Source organism: Furipterus horrens, unplaced genomic scaffold (genome assembly GCF_987537825.1).
Source record: "Furipterus horrens unplaced genomic scaffold, mFurHor1.1.pri manual_scaffold_2, whole genome shotgun sequence".
In the NCBI taxonomy this organism is placed as follows: Eukaryota; Metazoa; Chordata; class Mammalia; order Chiroptera; family Furipteridae; genus Furipterus; species Furipterus horrens.
In genome coordinates this window covers 35801043-35815884 of record NW_028327172.1, presented here as the reverse complement: position 1 = coordinate 35815884, position 14842 = coordinate 35801043, and the positions used below count along the sequence as shown (strand labels likewise).

Genomic DNA, 14842 nt, shown 5'->3' with positions numbered 1-14842 from the left:
CTCTGACTAGTTTTAAGATTTTCTCTTTATCTCTGGTTATTAATTGGTTACAATGTGTCTAGGTATATATATATTTTCTTAATCTTCGCCCAAGGATATATCTTTTACTGATTTTAGAGAGAGGCAGAGAGAGAGAGAGAGAGAGAGAGAGAGAGAGAGAGAAACATTGGTCAGTTGCCTCCTGTACATACCCTGACCAGGGATCGAAACCACAACCTAAGTATGTGCCCTGACCGGGAATTGAAGTTGCGAACTTTTGGTGCATGGAACAATGCTCCAACCAACTGAGCCACCTGGCCAGGACTAGGTGTAATTTTTTAAATCCCGTTTAGAGTTTATTGAGCTTTTTGGATATGTAGATTGATATTTTTCATCAAATTTGGGGAAATTTCAGGCATTATTTCTTTAAATAGTTTTTTAATTCAGTTTCGCTATCCTCTCCTTCCGGAACTTCAATTACCCCTATGTTAAACTACTTATTGTTGTTCTAAAGACCACTGAAACTCCAATTAATATTTTCTTTTTTCTCTCTGTTTCATTTTGAATTGTTTCTGTCACCCTATATTTCAGTTTACCGATCTTTTCCTTTGCTATGTCCTAATATAGATATTATATTTGTCAGTTCTAGAATTTCAATTGGGTTTTTAAAAATAATTTCTGTTTTTCAGCTGAGAGTCCCCGTCTGTTCACTCATTAAGTTCATTTTTTAAAAATCCTTGAACGCATTGATAATAGGTATTTTAAAGTCCTGGTGTGCTAATTCCAAAGTTTCTGTTACCCCAGAAACTCTCTTTATTGACTTTTTATGGCCATAGACAATATTTTTGTGCTTATCCACATTAGCAAGTTTTAATTGTATGAGGGAGCTTGGAGATGCTACCTTGTTAAGTAACTGGATTTTTTTTGGTTTTTGACCTGGCAGATGGTTGATTCGCTTGCAAGGCTTATTTTCTAGACTTTGTGAGGGTAAATCTAGAGTCCCATTACCCTAGGGATAAAGTAGTTTTACTACATTGTGCCTTTTCTAGGGATTTGAGTCAATGCCCAAGGTTCAGCAAGATCTCTTTAATATGGATGGTTAGAAGTTCTACATCTCTATCATCGTGTGAATTTCAGAATCTCTTAGCTCCCCAGTAGCTGTTCTCTCCCAGGCCTTGTGGCTTCTCACCCTGCACATGTGTAACTTAGTGTTTGGTCAAAGACTTAAGGGGACGCCTGTGCATATTTATGAACTTCCTTCTCTGCGCAGCTCCCTCCTCTCTGGCATTCTTACCAGTAAATCCTATCTACCTCAGCAGCCTCAAGTTTCTACCTGTCCCTCCTCAGCACACTCAGATTGCCTCCTTCTGCTGGGCTACACCTTCTCACACCACAAACCAAAACATGTTCAGGACAAATCTAAGGCTCACCCCATGTTTCCCTCTTTCAGGGATCATAGTCCTTTGCTGTCTGGTTTCTAACATCTGAAAACCAGTGTTTCATATATTTTGTCCACTTTTATAATTACGTGCAGAGGGTAGTCCAGCGCCATTTACTACAGGAGAGTGAGAAGCAGAAGTTGTATGAGCACCTATAGATTTGGGAGTCATCTGTAGACAGGACTAACTTACTCTCTTCTCTGCTTTACACTGCCTTCAAGATAAAATAAAAACTTACTGTTAAGACATTTATATCTCAGCACACTACTTGACCTACTTGTTGTTTTCCATGTACCTCTGCTTTTTGTTATGCTCTGCGTTAGCACTTACTGGTCATTCTGCAAAGATACCCTTCTTCTTATCCCCTAATTGCCTCGCTAACTGCTACTTATCTTTCAGAAGGTAGCTCAACTACCATTACCTCCAGGGAGGCTTTTCTGGTTCAGTCAGGGTTAAGTGTCCCCTTATTCATGCTCTTATATCACTCTCTGTGCCTTTATCAAAGCTGCATTACACAGTCTTTTTTAATAGCCTATTATGACCTGTTATTCATGCCCTCCACCCCAACCGCCAGACCGAACATCTCAAGGACAGGGACTAACTCTGATTCTTCTCAGTCTCCCTGGAGTAGCACAGGTTCTAGTAAACTTTTTCTATAGAGGACCAGATAGTAAATATTTTAGGGTTTGCAGCCAGAGAATCTCTCTGTTGTAGCTACTCAACTCTGCCATTGCAGCATGAAAGCAGCCATAAACAGTAATAAATAATATGTAAAATAAAAAACTTCACTGGAACAAGAACAGGCAGTGAGCTGTGCCTTGTTGACCTCTGTGTTATCACACAGTATATGCCTAGTAAATGTTCATTCAATGAACTAATTAATAGAATAGAATATTATTATTGGAGGCCTCAGAGGAAATACAAAAGAATATAACCAATTGGGTAAGTGCCAGGGTTTGTCCTGGAATGGAAAAGTGAGACTTCTCTTGAGACCTTAAGGAAGGAAAAAATGGTAGTGGAGTGATAGAAAGTTGAGGAATTTCTCGCCTAATTGACATATTTCCCTACACTGGGCTTTTTTCAGGAGACCATACAGGGATGAGATCTTGAAAACGAGAATGGCTAGGTTAGAGTGAGTTTCTGAAGCAGCCAAGAGCAGGAAGAGCCACACAGCAAGTACAATCTGTGTCCTGGGGAACACCCAGGGGCAGACCCAGAGGAGCCAAATCCTGTAGCCAAATCCAAAGTGTCAAAAACCATGCAGATTCTGGAACTGAGCCTAGGATGAGAATAACAAAGGCAAGAGGGAAGTGAGCTCCAAGATGACTTTTATGAATAGAACTGGTAGATCCACAGCATTTTTCTGTTGGTCACTGGCCGCGTGGTGCATGGATGAGTTTGGAGGCAGGAGGTGACCTTGGTCTTCAAAAGAGTTAAGTAACAAGGTCATCTCATAAGAGATTAGAGGGAGGGAGGAGGACAGCACTTAGAGATTAGAGGAGTTCTGGTGTTGCCTATAGCAAAGTCCAGCCCTCCCCCCACCCCCAAAAAACAGATTTGCTGAGGCTGTGGTTGGATAAGAGAAGGCTGTAGCAAACCAGTTACCATGTTGTGGAATATTCTCCAGGGAAGTGCTATAAATGGATGTCAAGGAAATGAATGGGTGGCTTTCTTCAGGACTGGGACTGGCAGGGGAATACGGCCACTGTCAAAGCAGGAAATCTGGGCTGCCACTGAACACCTGCCATACAAAGAACACCTCAGATAACCCATCTACTATGCAGCATGCCTCCTCCCAAACCAGACCAAACGCCAGGCATGGTTCTTCTTTTATCAGTTATGTTCTTTTAGGCATCATTGTGAACACTGGTAATTTAACAACAGCAATGACAACAGAAAAAGTGTCATAAATAAGGTTACTACACATAGACTAGGAATATATGTCCCTGGAGTGGCTTTTTAGACAATGCGCCTGGTTGGCTCTCAGTACCTCAAACTCACATGTCTAATCATTTCTTCTTCCCAGGTTCCCACCTGCCTCTGTCCCATCTATGCCCCATCCAAGCTACTGGAGGTAAATGTCTGGACCCAGATATGTGTAGGCCAATTGAACACTGCCAGAACCAGAGAGAGGCATGCTAAAGCAAATAACTGTGACCATACCTGAGAGCAGAAGGGACTGGCAATAGTTTGGGTACCTCTGCCCCTGCCCCTAGTGTTTCACCAAAATCCACAGCAGTAGCCTCCCTGACTATTCCTTTAAGAAGGCCACACACATTTAGCTGGATCCCTATCCCCAGGCCTTCTAACACCTGGGGCTTCTCTCTCTCTCTCTCCCCTCCCTTATTTCCTGGAGGATCGTGGAACCCAGGTCTAAACCCTGTGTCTCAGTTTACTGGATTCTATTTAACCACTTCATTCTGCAGGGCCCAGATTACTGAGTCACATTTAGACAACTCTTTAGCATTTTTTCATCAGGTTCTTGCATCTGACATTTCATCTCCATATACCAGCTCTAATTCAAACAGCCACCCAATCACCCAATCAGATTCCTCTGGGTTCCCATGCCATCCAGAAACTTGTCTGGGGTTGCCTTGCCTTGTTCCAATTTAATTTTATGGCTAACATTTATTAGCATCAAGCCTGTTTTATGTGCCAGCCACTAGTCATTACATCAGCCTCGGAACAGCACCAGGAGGGTGGTCATGGCAACATTTCTACTTTACAGAAGAAGAAACTGAGGTTGAAAGTAATTAATTGACTTACTCAGTCTAGAAAGTCTGAGAACTGAGACTAGAATACATCTTAGTCTGATCCCAAAATCAGACTTTTAACTATTTCACCAAACTGCCCCCCAAAGACTGTCCCATCTTCCCTCTATTGGCTCATACGTCTGACCCATTGTTCTAAGTCAGCCGTTACACAACTCATGCAGAAATGTTGATGGTTTTGTATTTGGTCCCCTCCCCCTTGGGCCCTCAACAGTGTGTCCTGGCAGAGATGTGGTGCAGGTGGTGGAGAGTGGGCTCTGGCACCAGACAGACCCAACTCAATGCCAGTGTCTTTACTCACCTGCTTCTGTGATCGTGGATTAACTCAGCGTCTCTGAGTCTAGGTTTCCTCATTTGAAAAATAAGTTATGATAGCATCTGTATCAAAATTTTTGTTGTTGTTGTTGTTGTTTTTTAGTGTTTAATGCAATAATGTTGGTCAAGTCCTTGGCACAGCACCTGGCACATAGGATCAGCTCAGTGTGTAGCTATTGTCTTGTCATTCTTCTCAGAAGAAAACTCCCAAAATGTTTTCCCCTTTGCCAATGCCATTTACCACAACAGACACTCAGCACCCTCCACAACCTGGCTCTGACTTTCTTTTTTATCTTATTTATTTGCCTTCTAACTCTCCACTCACCAAATGATCTTCTCTGGTTCCTGACCTCTCAGTAGGATGTAGGGAAAAGTGTGTCTTCTGGGATGAGACGGACCTGGGTTTGAACCCAAGCTCTGCCCATCACTAGCTCTGAGGTTCCTTAATATCTCTGGGTCTCAGTGTCCTCATCCAGAAGATGAGAATGAGGTTGTAGCGAGGTTTACACCTAGGAAAGCATTACACCTACCACCAAATAAGTGTTTAATCCTCTTATCTATTTTTTAATAGATTAAATTTCCTACTGCTCAATTTTCCTAGCTACCCCACCTTCTTCCAGATTCCTTTTGTGGATTCCCAGAGTGATTTCTGTCTATAATCATTCAGAGACCTCTGTTTTGTACAGTTCTGTAAAGTTTTTATAGTTTTTTCCAAAACCTGTCCAATTACTTTGCACAACTCTGAGAGATAGTTAAGCCCAGTAATTATTCTCTATTTTTCCAGTACAAGTTGGTGGTTGCAGAATAGCCACAGAGATGTGGATTGCAGGATGAAGTATATAGCCAATAATGTCAGGCTACCTAGGTATGGGCCAGGTGGGTGCTTGGAGCAGCAGGGGACCACACTGTAGAGGGTATCGTTTTTTGGCCACTTTGCTATTATATATCTGAAATTGGTGTGGAATGGTACTGAATGTAAACTGTGGTTGAAAAATAAATTTTAAATAAAAGGTAAGCTGAGGCTCTGAGTGATTGAATGACTATTTCATGGTCACAAATGGAGGCCTAGAACCCAGATCTTCTGGCTCTTGGTCATCATGCTTTTCTCCCCTGTATCATTCTGCACCTGAATGACTGCTCCTCACCTGAAATCATTGCCCTTTCTAATGTTGCAAATTGTTTTTCCATGGGTGCCTGTCCTGTCCCACCAGGAAGGGTGCGGTTTGGTCCCCACACCAGCCTAGAGCCCTGAAGATATCTGTTATGCGGTACATGCTATTTAATGTGTTGAAATGTGAGATGATGTGGTATGTTGCAAGGCCATTGTTGAAAACTTACAACTGTACTGACTAGAAGATTGAACTGGTACAAAGATATTTATTCAAGGATAAGAAACCACAGAGGCATTCCACTCTTGAGGCACTTGCTTCTCTGCATATGCGCCTTTAGACTGAATGCTTGGATGTTCGGGGTATTTGGAGTTAGCCGCTCCATCCCCTGTGCTCTGTGTTCTTGTTTCTGTAATAACCCTGACCATGCTTAATTGTAAGTAATCTGCTTATCCATCTGCTTCCCCACCCCCTAGACTGTGAACCCCTCCAGAGCAAGCACCATATCTAATTCCTGCCGGTGTCCAGGGCCAGACACTGCACTTGGCACGTACTTAATGGAAGTTGAATGAATAAACCAGAAAGACCCATCTGGGCCCATCTCCTAATCCCCTATGATTGTGCTTGTTCTTATTCTGTTATCCTGTTCCCCATTGTCTATTTCTTATCTCCTATACTGAATTAAAGGCAGGTTTCACATTTTACTCATTTTTATAGTCTCCCTAACAACTAGGGAAGGAGTAAAGTATGATTATTGAGTGTCTATTGTGTTGCCAGTAGTGATTGCACATATATTATCTCATTTTTTCAAAAATTTAATTTAATTCTTATAATAGGCTGATAAGGTAAGCATTATCATCTTTGAGTTACAAAGAAGGAAGCTGAGACTCAGGGAGATAAAGTAATTGGAATTTAACCAAGTTTACACAGCTAGGAAGAGGCAATGGCAGGATTTGAATCACTCTCTGCTGGCTCTAAGGCCAATGCCTTTCTTTTTTGTTGTCAATCGGTGTTTGTTTCTTAACAGCATGCGAGATAGCTGACTGTGTTAGCCCAGTAGGTGTCAGGAACTCTGCTGAACTGAGACTTGAATTTAATCACATCGAATCCAATCTGCACAAGCCTGCTCCCAAATGCTCTGAGCACATATACTGCCGCTGTCCCAATGGATTGTTTAGATGAAATGCTTTAGGAAACGCACTAAGCATTCTCAATGCACCAGTCACGGTGCTATGTACCGGGGATACGGTGCTGCGGACAGGCTCCCTTAGGGAGCTTACAGTCTAGTGGGAGAACAGACATGTAACAGAAATGATAAAAGCGATCTGTGCTGCGGGGAGACTGAAGACAAAGCCTTAAGTCCATGTAGGGTGGGCCAGGCCAAGAGTAAGGAAGCACAGAAGGAACAGCATGTGCTAAGCCACTAAGATACAAAATTGCAGGTAGGATGGGTCTGCAACAAGGGGGCATTTTGGTGGAACAGAGCAGGGGCACCAAGAGATGCTGAAACTGGTCTCCCTGATTTCACATCATGAACCGAAGGGCAGCGCGAGTTCCTAGCTCTTGCTTACACAGCAGTGCTCTTGGCTGAGATGACAGGTAGGAAGTGAGTTAGAGAAATGGCTGGCAGCATCTCCATCTGTCTTCTCTAGGGACATGACAGATAAACACAAGTTTGCATTTCCCTGATGTGTGGGAAATAATGAACAAGCAGTTGGGCAGACCCACGTGGTGATATCATCTGCCTAGGGTGGGTAAGGGCTGCCCTCCGCAGGCCAGGAGGCTGGCTTGCTGCTCATGCTCTTAATGTGCCCCTGTGAGCAGGGACCATGGGGTAGCAGGTGACAAATATAAACAGAATCAGCCCCTGTTGAAAATCAGTTTCTTTTTTTTTTTTAATAATTTTATTTATTTGTTTGTTTTATTTTCTTGTTTAGAGAAAAGGAAAAGGAGAAAGAGAGGGAGAGAAACATCACTGTGTGGTTGCCTCTCACTCGCGCCCCTAACCGGGGACCTGATGTGCAACCTAGCCATGTGCCCTGACTGGGAATCGAACCAGCAACACTTGGCTCACAGACCGACGCTCAATCCACTGAGACACAGCGGCCAGGAAAATCATTTTCTTAAGTGGTGGGATGGAGTGCAGAGTTCTGCCCACTCTGGGCCACAGGGTGATGAACTGTAAATGTCAGTTGAGTCTGCCCAGTTCAAGTTTTCCTCTTTGTTATACCCGAAAATGTTCTTTAAGTTATGACATTATAAACCCAACCAAAGACTGGTGGAGAACTAAGCCAACCTCACGATGAATTGTATGTAACTTAGTAAGTAAGAAATATATGTGTGTTTATATTCATCACCTGCAAAACAAACTCAGTGTCACACTGGTGTTGACTCTGTTCCTCTCCTTCCTCTTCCTAGGACTTAAAAAAATCTTCAGGTTAAGATCTATCTTGGTCTCACTTAGACCTTATTCTGTTCTCCTCTTGTGTCAACCATAAATTCCTACCTGTATCCCATGACAGTCATCATCCTGCATGATCCTCACCAAATCACAGTGGACTGATCACTTTCTCATATCCCAGATGCCTTCCCATCCTTTAACATGGCTAGCCTGCCTGCTCTACCCCCACTCCGCCCCACCATTCCCCCAATCCTGGAAGGTACATAAAAGCCTGCTATAGAAAACAATGCTCATTTCCCAGAATTGCTAGCCCTATTTCACACTCAATCCCTTGACCTTTTGCTCCTTGCTGACTTCTCCAGCTCTGTGCTCCAATTTTGCTCCCTCTAATGCATTCTTTACACTGCTGCCTGGATGATTTATCTGAAATTCAAACACGATCATGTCATTCCCTTACTCAGAACCCTTCAGTGGTTTCAGACTCTTTCAAATGACATCCAAACTCCTGAAGTATTTCGAACAAGGCCATCCATGAGCAGGCTTTTACCTACCTCCCTAACATCATTTCCTATCTCTTCCCTTGACAGTCTGTGACACAGCAATATGAAATTACTTGTGGTTCCCCAAACACACAATGTTATTTAATGTTTCTTCATCTGCCAGAAATAGCTTGTTCTCTCTATTCTGTCTTACAATACTGAACAGTCTTTAAAATCCTCTCAGCTGTCCCCTTCTCTGAAAACCCTCCCAAGAGGAGGTCATCATTCTGGGCCACCTCTGTGACTTGTTCGGGGCTTTACTGTTGCCCTGTTTGCATACTCCTAAGACTTACTTGTTTATAAAGGCTGTCTTGTTCATCACTGAATAGCACAGGGCCTAACACTGAGCAGGTGCATAGCCAGATCTGGTTGAATCATTGTCCAATTACACCTTCTGCCCATTGTTTAAGGGATTTGAGCTTTAGCCACAGCCATACTGACACCTGCATCCTCATTGACTTTCCTAGGTCGAGCCAATCACTGGTCTGCAATCATTGGTGGATCCCACTCCAAGAATTACGTGCTGTGGGAGTATGGAGGATATGCAAGTGAAGGCGTCAAACAGGTTGCAGAATTGGGCTCACCAGTAAAAATGGAGGAAGAAATTCGACAACAGGTAAGGAAAACAATCACAGAACAATCCCAAACCAGAAATGCAATCAAAGCATTCTTTAGATTTCTTTCCCAGGAGCTTGAAATTTATAGTACAATATGCTGGAAAATTGGTACCATAGGAAGCAAAATCTATTTGCTGAGTCTGGAAGGTTTAGATTAGGTTGAGGACAGAGGCACCAATGTCCGTCTTGTTGTCATTCCTTGATTGCATTTGTGTTTTCTTCAGTATGTACTAGAAGCAGCTGCTGTGGCCACATTGTTGGGACTCCACGTCTCTAGTTTTCTGAGAATCAATGTGGTAGATTGTGGTTTGCTTACTATGATCTTTGAGAGGGTCAGGGAGTGGCATCCAAGTTGTCTAAGCCAAAATTGCTATTTCCAAAAATAAACATTTTATATCAGCACATGCTCTTGTAACTATGTCTTGAGGTATTTGATAAATTAGCCAGTCATAATCATTAGAGACTGAAGCATCTTTTAGGTAACATGTGCCATGTTATGTGGGCCCAGGAGCTGTACCATTATCTAGGTACCCACTCATACCACTGAGAGACAAAGGAGAAATACCCTGTCCTTCTGATGAGGGGTCTTGGAAGAAGAGCTGCGATGTTTCTCTGGCCATTCACAGGCCGCCACATGGAGAGGAGATAGTCCAGCTTTGGTCATCAGTACCCACAAGAACCCTTTGAGCCAGAGAGAGCTCAACGGGCAGCCACGTCTCACTGCCCACAGGCACCTAAGAAAAAATAAAGAGCGGACTGTGCTTGGAATGTGGTCATTTCACAACACAGGCCACTGTGAGGCTGCCCCATGTCTCCTGAGACACTGAGCCCATGACGCATGATGTACATGCGCCCAGAGTCCTGAGCAGCACAGGAGGGTGAGCATAGCTGACTGGGGTGCTTCCCCTTGAAGTCAAACACGTGGCCTCCCAGCCCCCCACAAGCCCTAAATTGAATGCAACAAAGGTCACCCTGCCTCCTATGATAATCCCCTGAGGAATTCTTTTGTGCCAAAGTCCAAAAATGCCCAGGAATTAGCTTATGTTTCTTATTAATTTTATTTAAAGTCTTTTCTCCATTCTTGGAAGAAAAAAATGTTTAACCAGATGTTTTCAGATTGCATGTTGTTCATCACAAGGCTATGTGACCAACTACTTAGTGTTTCTCTGATTCTGGCTGTTATGCCTCAGAACTGGCATCACTCATTCAGACTACAGCACAGCCACGTATACCTGCAAAGTCATGGGGGGCTCCATATTGGCCCTGGTCTCTTCGACTTGTCATGGGGGGTGGAAGGGAATCCCCTTGTTCGGGATCCTGGGGGTCCTTATTTCTAGTTCTCAAGCACGAAATTGTGATAGGCTTTCTTGTCAAGTTCTGTTGTGTGGTGGTAAAAACCCTTTGTTATAAATAATGATTGAAATACTAAAGTTTGCAAATAATTTAGGTCAAGGGCAAGGGCATCTTCATGATCATTCCAGTCTCACTTATTGGCTATCTTGAGAGGCTTCTGGAAAAGCAGGAAACATGTATGAACTGTGAGAAACTGAGACCTGTTGTGCTGGTGAACCTTCTCTGTCATGTGTCATAGCAGTAAAATGTTGATAACTGACGGATGGCACCCTCAGCCTGTGGAAGTTCCCCTCAGGAAAACATTCTTTGCTTGGTGTGTTCATTACCAGCACACTTGGGATTAGCTTCTGTACCACACAGGCAATGTCTGCATGTCCGGGGTGGCCAGTGTTCCTAACATTAGATTATAGTAATAAGTTAATTATGGATACTGTACATGTAGTTAAAAATCCCACTGAGCATATCTCAGGATCTGTCACCACCTTTTCAGGCCCACTGGGTACTGGACATGTACTTTTAGCTCTCACATCTAGTTTGAGAAGACAATATATTATCAGTTTTACAGATAAAGAAACTGCTAGGGAATACCCAAGTCTGTGTGGCTCCTAACCTGTACACAGTACAAGGTATAAAATTTCCAAGGTCTTGTGTAAATGTCAGTTGCCTTGTTCAAAACTTGTTAAGAATTTCAAGATGGTGATGCTGTGAATTTCACAGCATGGAGCCCTGAGAGTCTGCAGTCTCACACCCACGAAGCTGGCCCTGCCCATCCACCTTCCCTGCCCCACACAACTGCCCAACAGAGAAACTCCTCTCACCAGCCTCTGAAATAAGCCCCGTTTCCAGAGCTCCACTAACAACACATCGAACTCTCCAGCTCCTTGGGAAGTCAGTTGGGTAAAGTGATTTCAGAGCCCCTTCACTTCCAAACAATTCATGGTTATAACATTGAATTTATTATATTTTTATGTAAGTCAGGTAAGAAAACATAAAAAGGAACAGGAATGTGAATCCTCCTAGAATATAAAAGTGTCCTCTGAATAAATGGGAACTTGTTTGAACACATCTACAAACTAACACAGTGTTCTCAGCCTTTAATACTTTATATCCTACCAATCACTCTTAACAAAGAATCTGAGTCCAACCAGGATGAAAATAAAAAGCCCTCTATTCCCAAGAAAGACATTAATATGCTTACCAGCATTTTCTTATTGTAGACTTATCACTCACTGCAAGTTTCAAGGGCATTAAAAATCACAGTAGATATTGTTGGAGGTAAATCTTATGCTGACGGTTTTCTAACAGATAAACAAACTAATAATCCAATTAGTGATAGAAAATTGTAATAATATCATTGAGTATAAATTTCAATGTTAATATAATTACAAAACACCAAGAAAATTAATGAAAAATTACAGCAGTATTATTGCCAGTAATGACACTGGTGACTGGAGAGAGTGGGGAAAGGGCACAGTGCACACTTCTTAGCAGAGAGACAGAGGCAAATGTGCTCTGGTGGGGACCGTGGGTTAGCCTGGCAGGTCACAAAGGTGTAACGCAAGGCATGCAGAGGCAGTAGGCAATGGTAGATCACATTTGTAGGTACACCTGGGAACAGAAAGTGAGCTGTTATATATTTATTGTTATAAAAATGTTGCACTAAGATCATTTCTACTTCATCAAGTACACATTTATGGCATGTGTACTAGGTGTCCGGTTTTCTGCTCTCTTCTGGCCCAAAGATGGTGCCCCATTCACCATATTATTCTTACTAGAAACCTAGGCATCGTTTTCAATTCTACCCCCACCGTAACTTCTGCTTTCTCTCTTAAAGTCACCCAAGGAACTCCCTCATCAGCACTGCCCAGTCCCAGCCATCCTCATCTCTTGCCTAAATTGTTGCACTAGCCCTCTGATCCCCCTGCCTCCAGTTCTCTTCTTATCATTCACACTGGCCCAGGGCCACTCTATGGACATGAATCAGGTCACACTACACCCCCAATTAGTTGTACTAATCTATTTATTCAATAAATATATTGAACACCTACTAACTGCCAGTCATTAGAGATGATGCGGTCAGTTCATTTCCTGCCTTCATGAAGTCTACATCCTAACAGGCGAGAGAAAGAAAAAAATCAAATAATTATAAACTATAAGTGAAAAGAAACAGGGGGTAACATAGAGAACAGTGGTAGAGAGGGATCTTTTTAGATAAGGTGGTCAGGAGAGATTTTCCTGCGGAGTCACCATTAAGCTGAGACTCTAAAGAAAAGCATAAGGAAAAAATTATTCTAGATGGTGGCAACAGCATGTGCAAAGACCCTGAAGTAGAAATGAGTTTATTGTCCTTACAGAACTAAGAGAAGACTGGTGTGGCAAGAGGAGAGAGGGAGGGGCAGTGAGGCACATGAGACCAGAGAGTTGAATGTAGGACCACTTTATCTCTACGCTGCAGGTATTCACAGATCAGGTGGAGAAGCAGGTAGTTACTTAGGTGACTATTTGGAAATTAGTTTCTTCGCAGGCATGTCTGCATCAGCTAGGGAAATGCAGGCATTAGACTGTGACAGTTCTTGAAAGTGCCATTTTCTGAATTACCCTGGGCTTCACTACTGTTCCCCTCCCTCTCCCAAACAGGCTAGGTGTCCCTCGAAGGCAGGCATGCCCTTGTCAGCCTTCCTCACTGCCTCTGTTCATAGTCACTCTACTGTTTCATGATAGTTACTTTTACTTCTTCAATTTTAAACATGTTTAATTGCCCCTTCAGATTAATCTATCATCTCAGGGTCTTAAGGACTAATGTTCCTTTGAATTGAACTTGCTATCTCTCTCCCCATCACTAGTTTTCTCATTGGTTTTAGACTGTTTGCTTATTTCTAACGGCGTTTTTCTCCACCCCACCCCCACCCCGCCCAGAAAGAGTCTGTGCTCAAGTTGTGGTGTCTCCTTGGGGTAACATTGTATCTTCATTTTGTCCACCTGAGTTTTTATGTCATTTATCAGTTTGGAATTCCCCACTGCCTGATATGGACTGCATTCATCCATGGGCCAGAGCTTCCATTTCTTGAAGGTGAATTTTACTCAAAGGCCTGGACGGAGGTCACACTTCCTTGCCACCTTTCAGGTGATGGATGGAGAGTTTTCTCATGCCCTGTTCATAAACAGGGCAGCCCTCAAGTGTCCAGCTTGATGCAGTGCTGTCTTCTGTCATCTCACCTCCCACCAGCTCAAGACCTCCCCCTCTCTGCCCACATGACTTAAAAACCTCCACCTCTAGCCTCTGGGGCCCAGACCGGTCACCATGTACTGGGTCCTGCTCATTGGTCTGGTTAAGCTTTTTCTTCCCATTTTGGGCATCTAGGAATTTTCTAAACTCAAGTATCATTAAAAGTTTGTCATGTTATATTTTGTCTAGAATTTCTATGTTTGTAGCAAGAGGAGAACCTTCTGCATCAGCTCAGTCTTTTGTATTTCCAGATGTCCACTCAATATCTCCAGCACCTAATACAGTGTTTCCTACATAGTAGGCACTCCACAAATATCTGAATTGGTTAATTGACAAGCAAGCCACAGATGTCTCTTGCATAAAACCATGAGCTGTGAATGGCCACTCACTCATGAAAAAATGCACTAGAGAAAAGAACTCCAGCTTTTAGATTTCTCTGGACTCAAGGCTTCCCTGCTGGTGAGAGGTCAGATAATGGTAGGCCCTAAAATAATCATCGATTGTTTCATCTTCAGGAGGCCTTGCTTTGGCAGATCACTTAAGCCAGCCAGTAGGATGATCGTACCACCTATGGCACATGAATCAATAAATAAGCAGGTGTTCTTTTTCTTTTAAATTGAAGCAGTTTATAAGGTCCTGGGAACTGGCAGAAAAGGTTTGAGATTTTTTTTCTCATCTTCTTTAAATCTTTAGAGATGATATATGTCTACTAAACTTCTATTTTTCTTGATTGATCTCCTAAAATTTGATCACTTTCCTCTAATGAAAACCACTGCCTATTTCTGATGCTTTCCATGGATTATGGCAAGCTGTCCCAACTGGTTGAGAAAGTACACACACACACACACACTATAAAAATAAAGCTCCAGTGATTTTCAGTGCTTGTGAGAAGTAGTACTGTCTAATAGCTAAAGGCATTGGGTCTGAATCAAAATTTCCTAGGCTCCATAATTGTGTGACTGGGCAAGTTACTTAACCCTTCCGTGTCTCATTTTCCTCTCCTATGAGATGAGGATGGTAATAATGACAACTTCATAGTTACTGTGAGGACCGAGTGAGCTGATATGTATAAAGTGCTTGCAGCAGAGCCCAC

General features: G+C 42.8%; 1 protein-coding gene across 1 annotated transcript in view; it reads left to right on the top strand.

Annotated features, from left to right (window-relative positions):
- Nucleotides 1-14842, top strand: part of SPON1 (spondin 1) — a 258983-nt gene that overhangs the window by 137529 nt on the left and 106612 nt on the right. The window contains exon 6 of the mRNA XM_090263785.1: nucleotides 9021-9169. Coding sequence (XP_090119911.1) covers nucleotides 9021-9169 — 149 coding nt within the window. The remainder of the gene's footprint in view (nucleotides 1-9020; nucleotides 9170-14842) is intronic.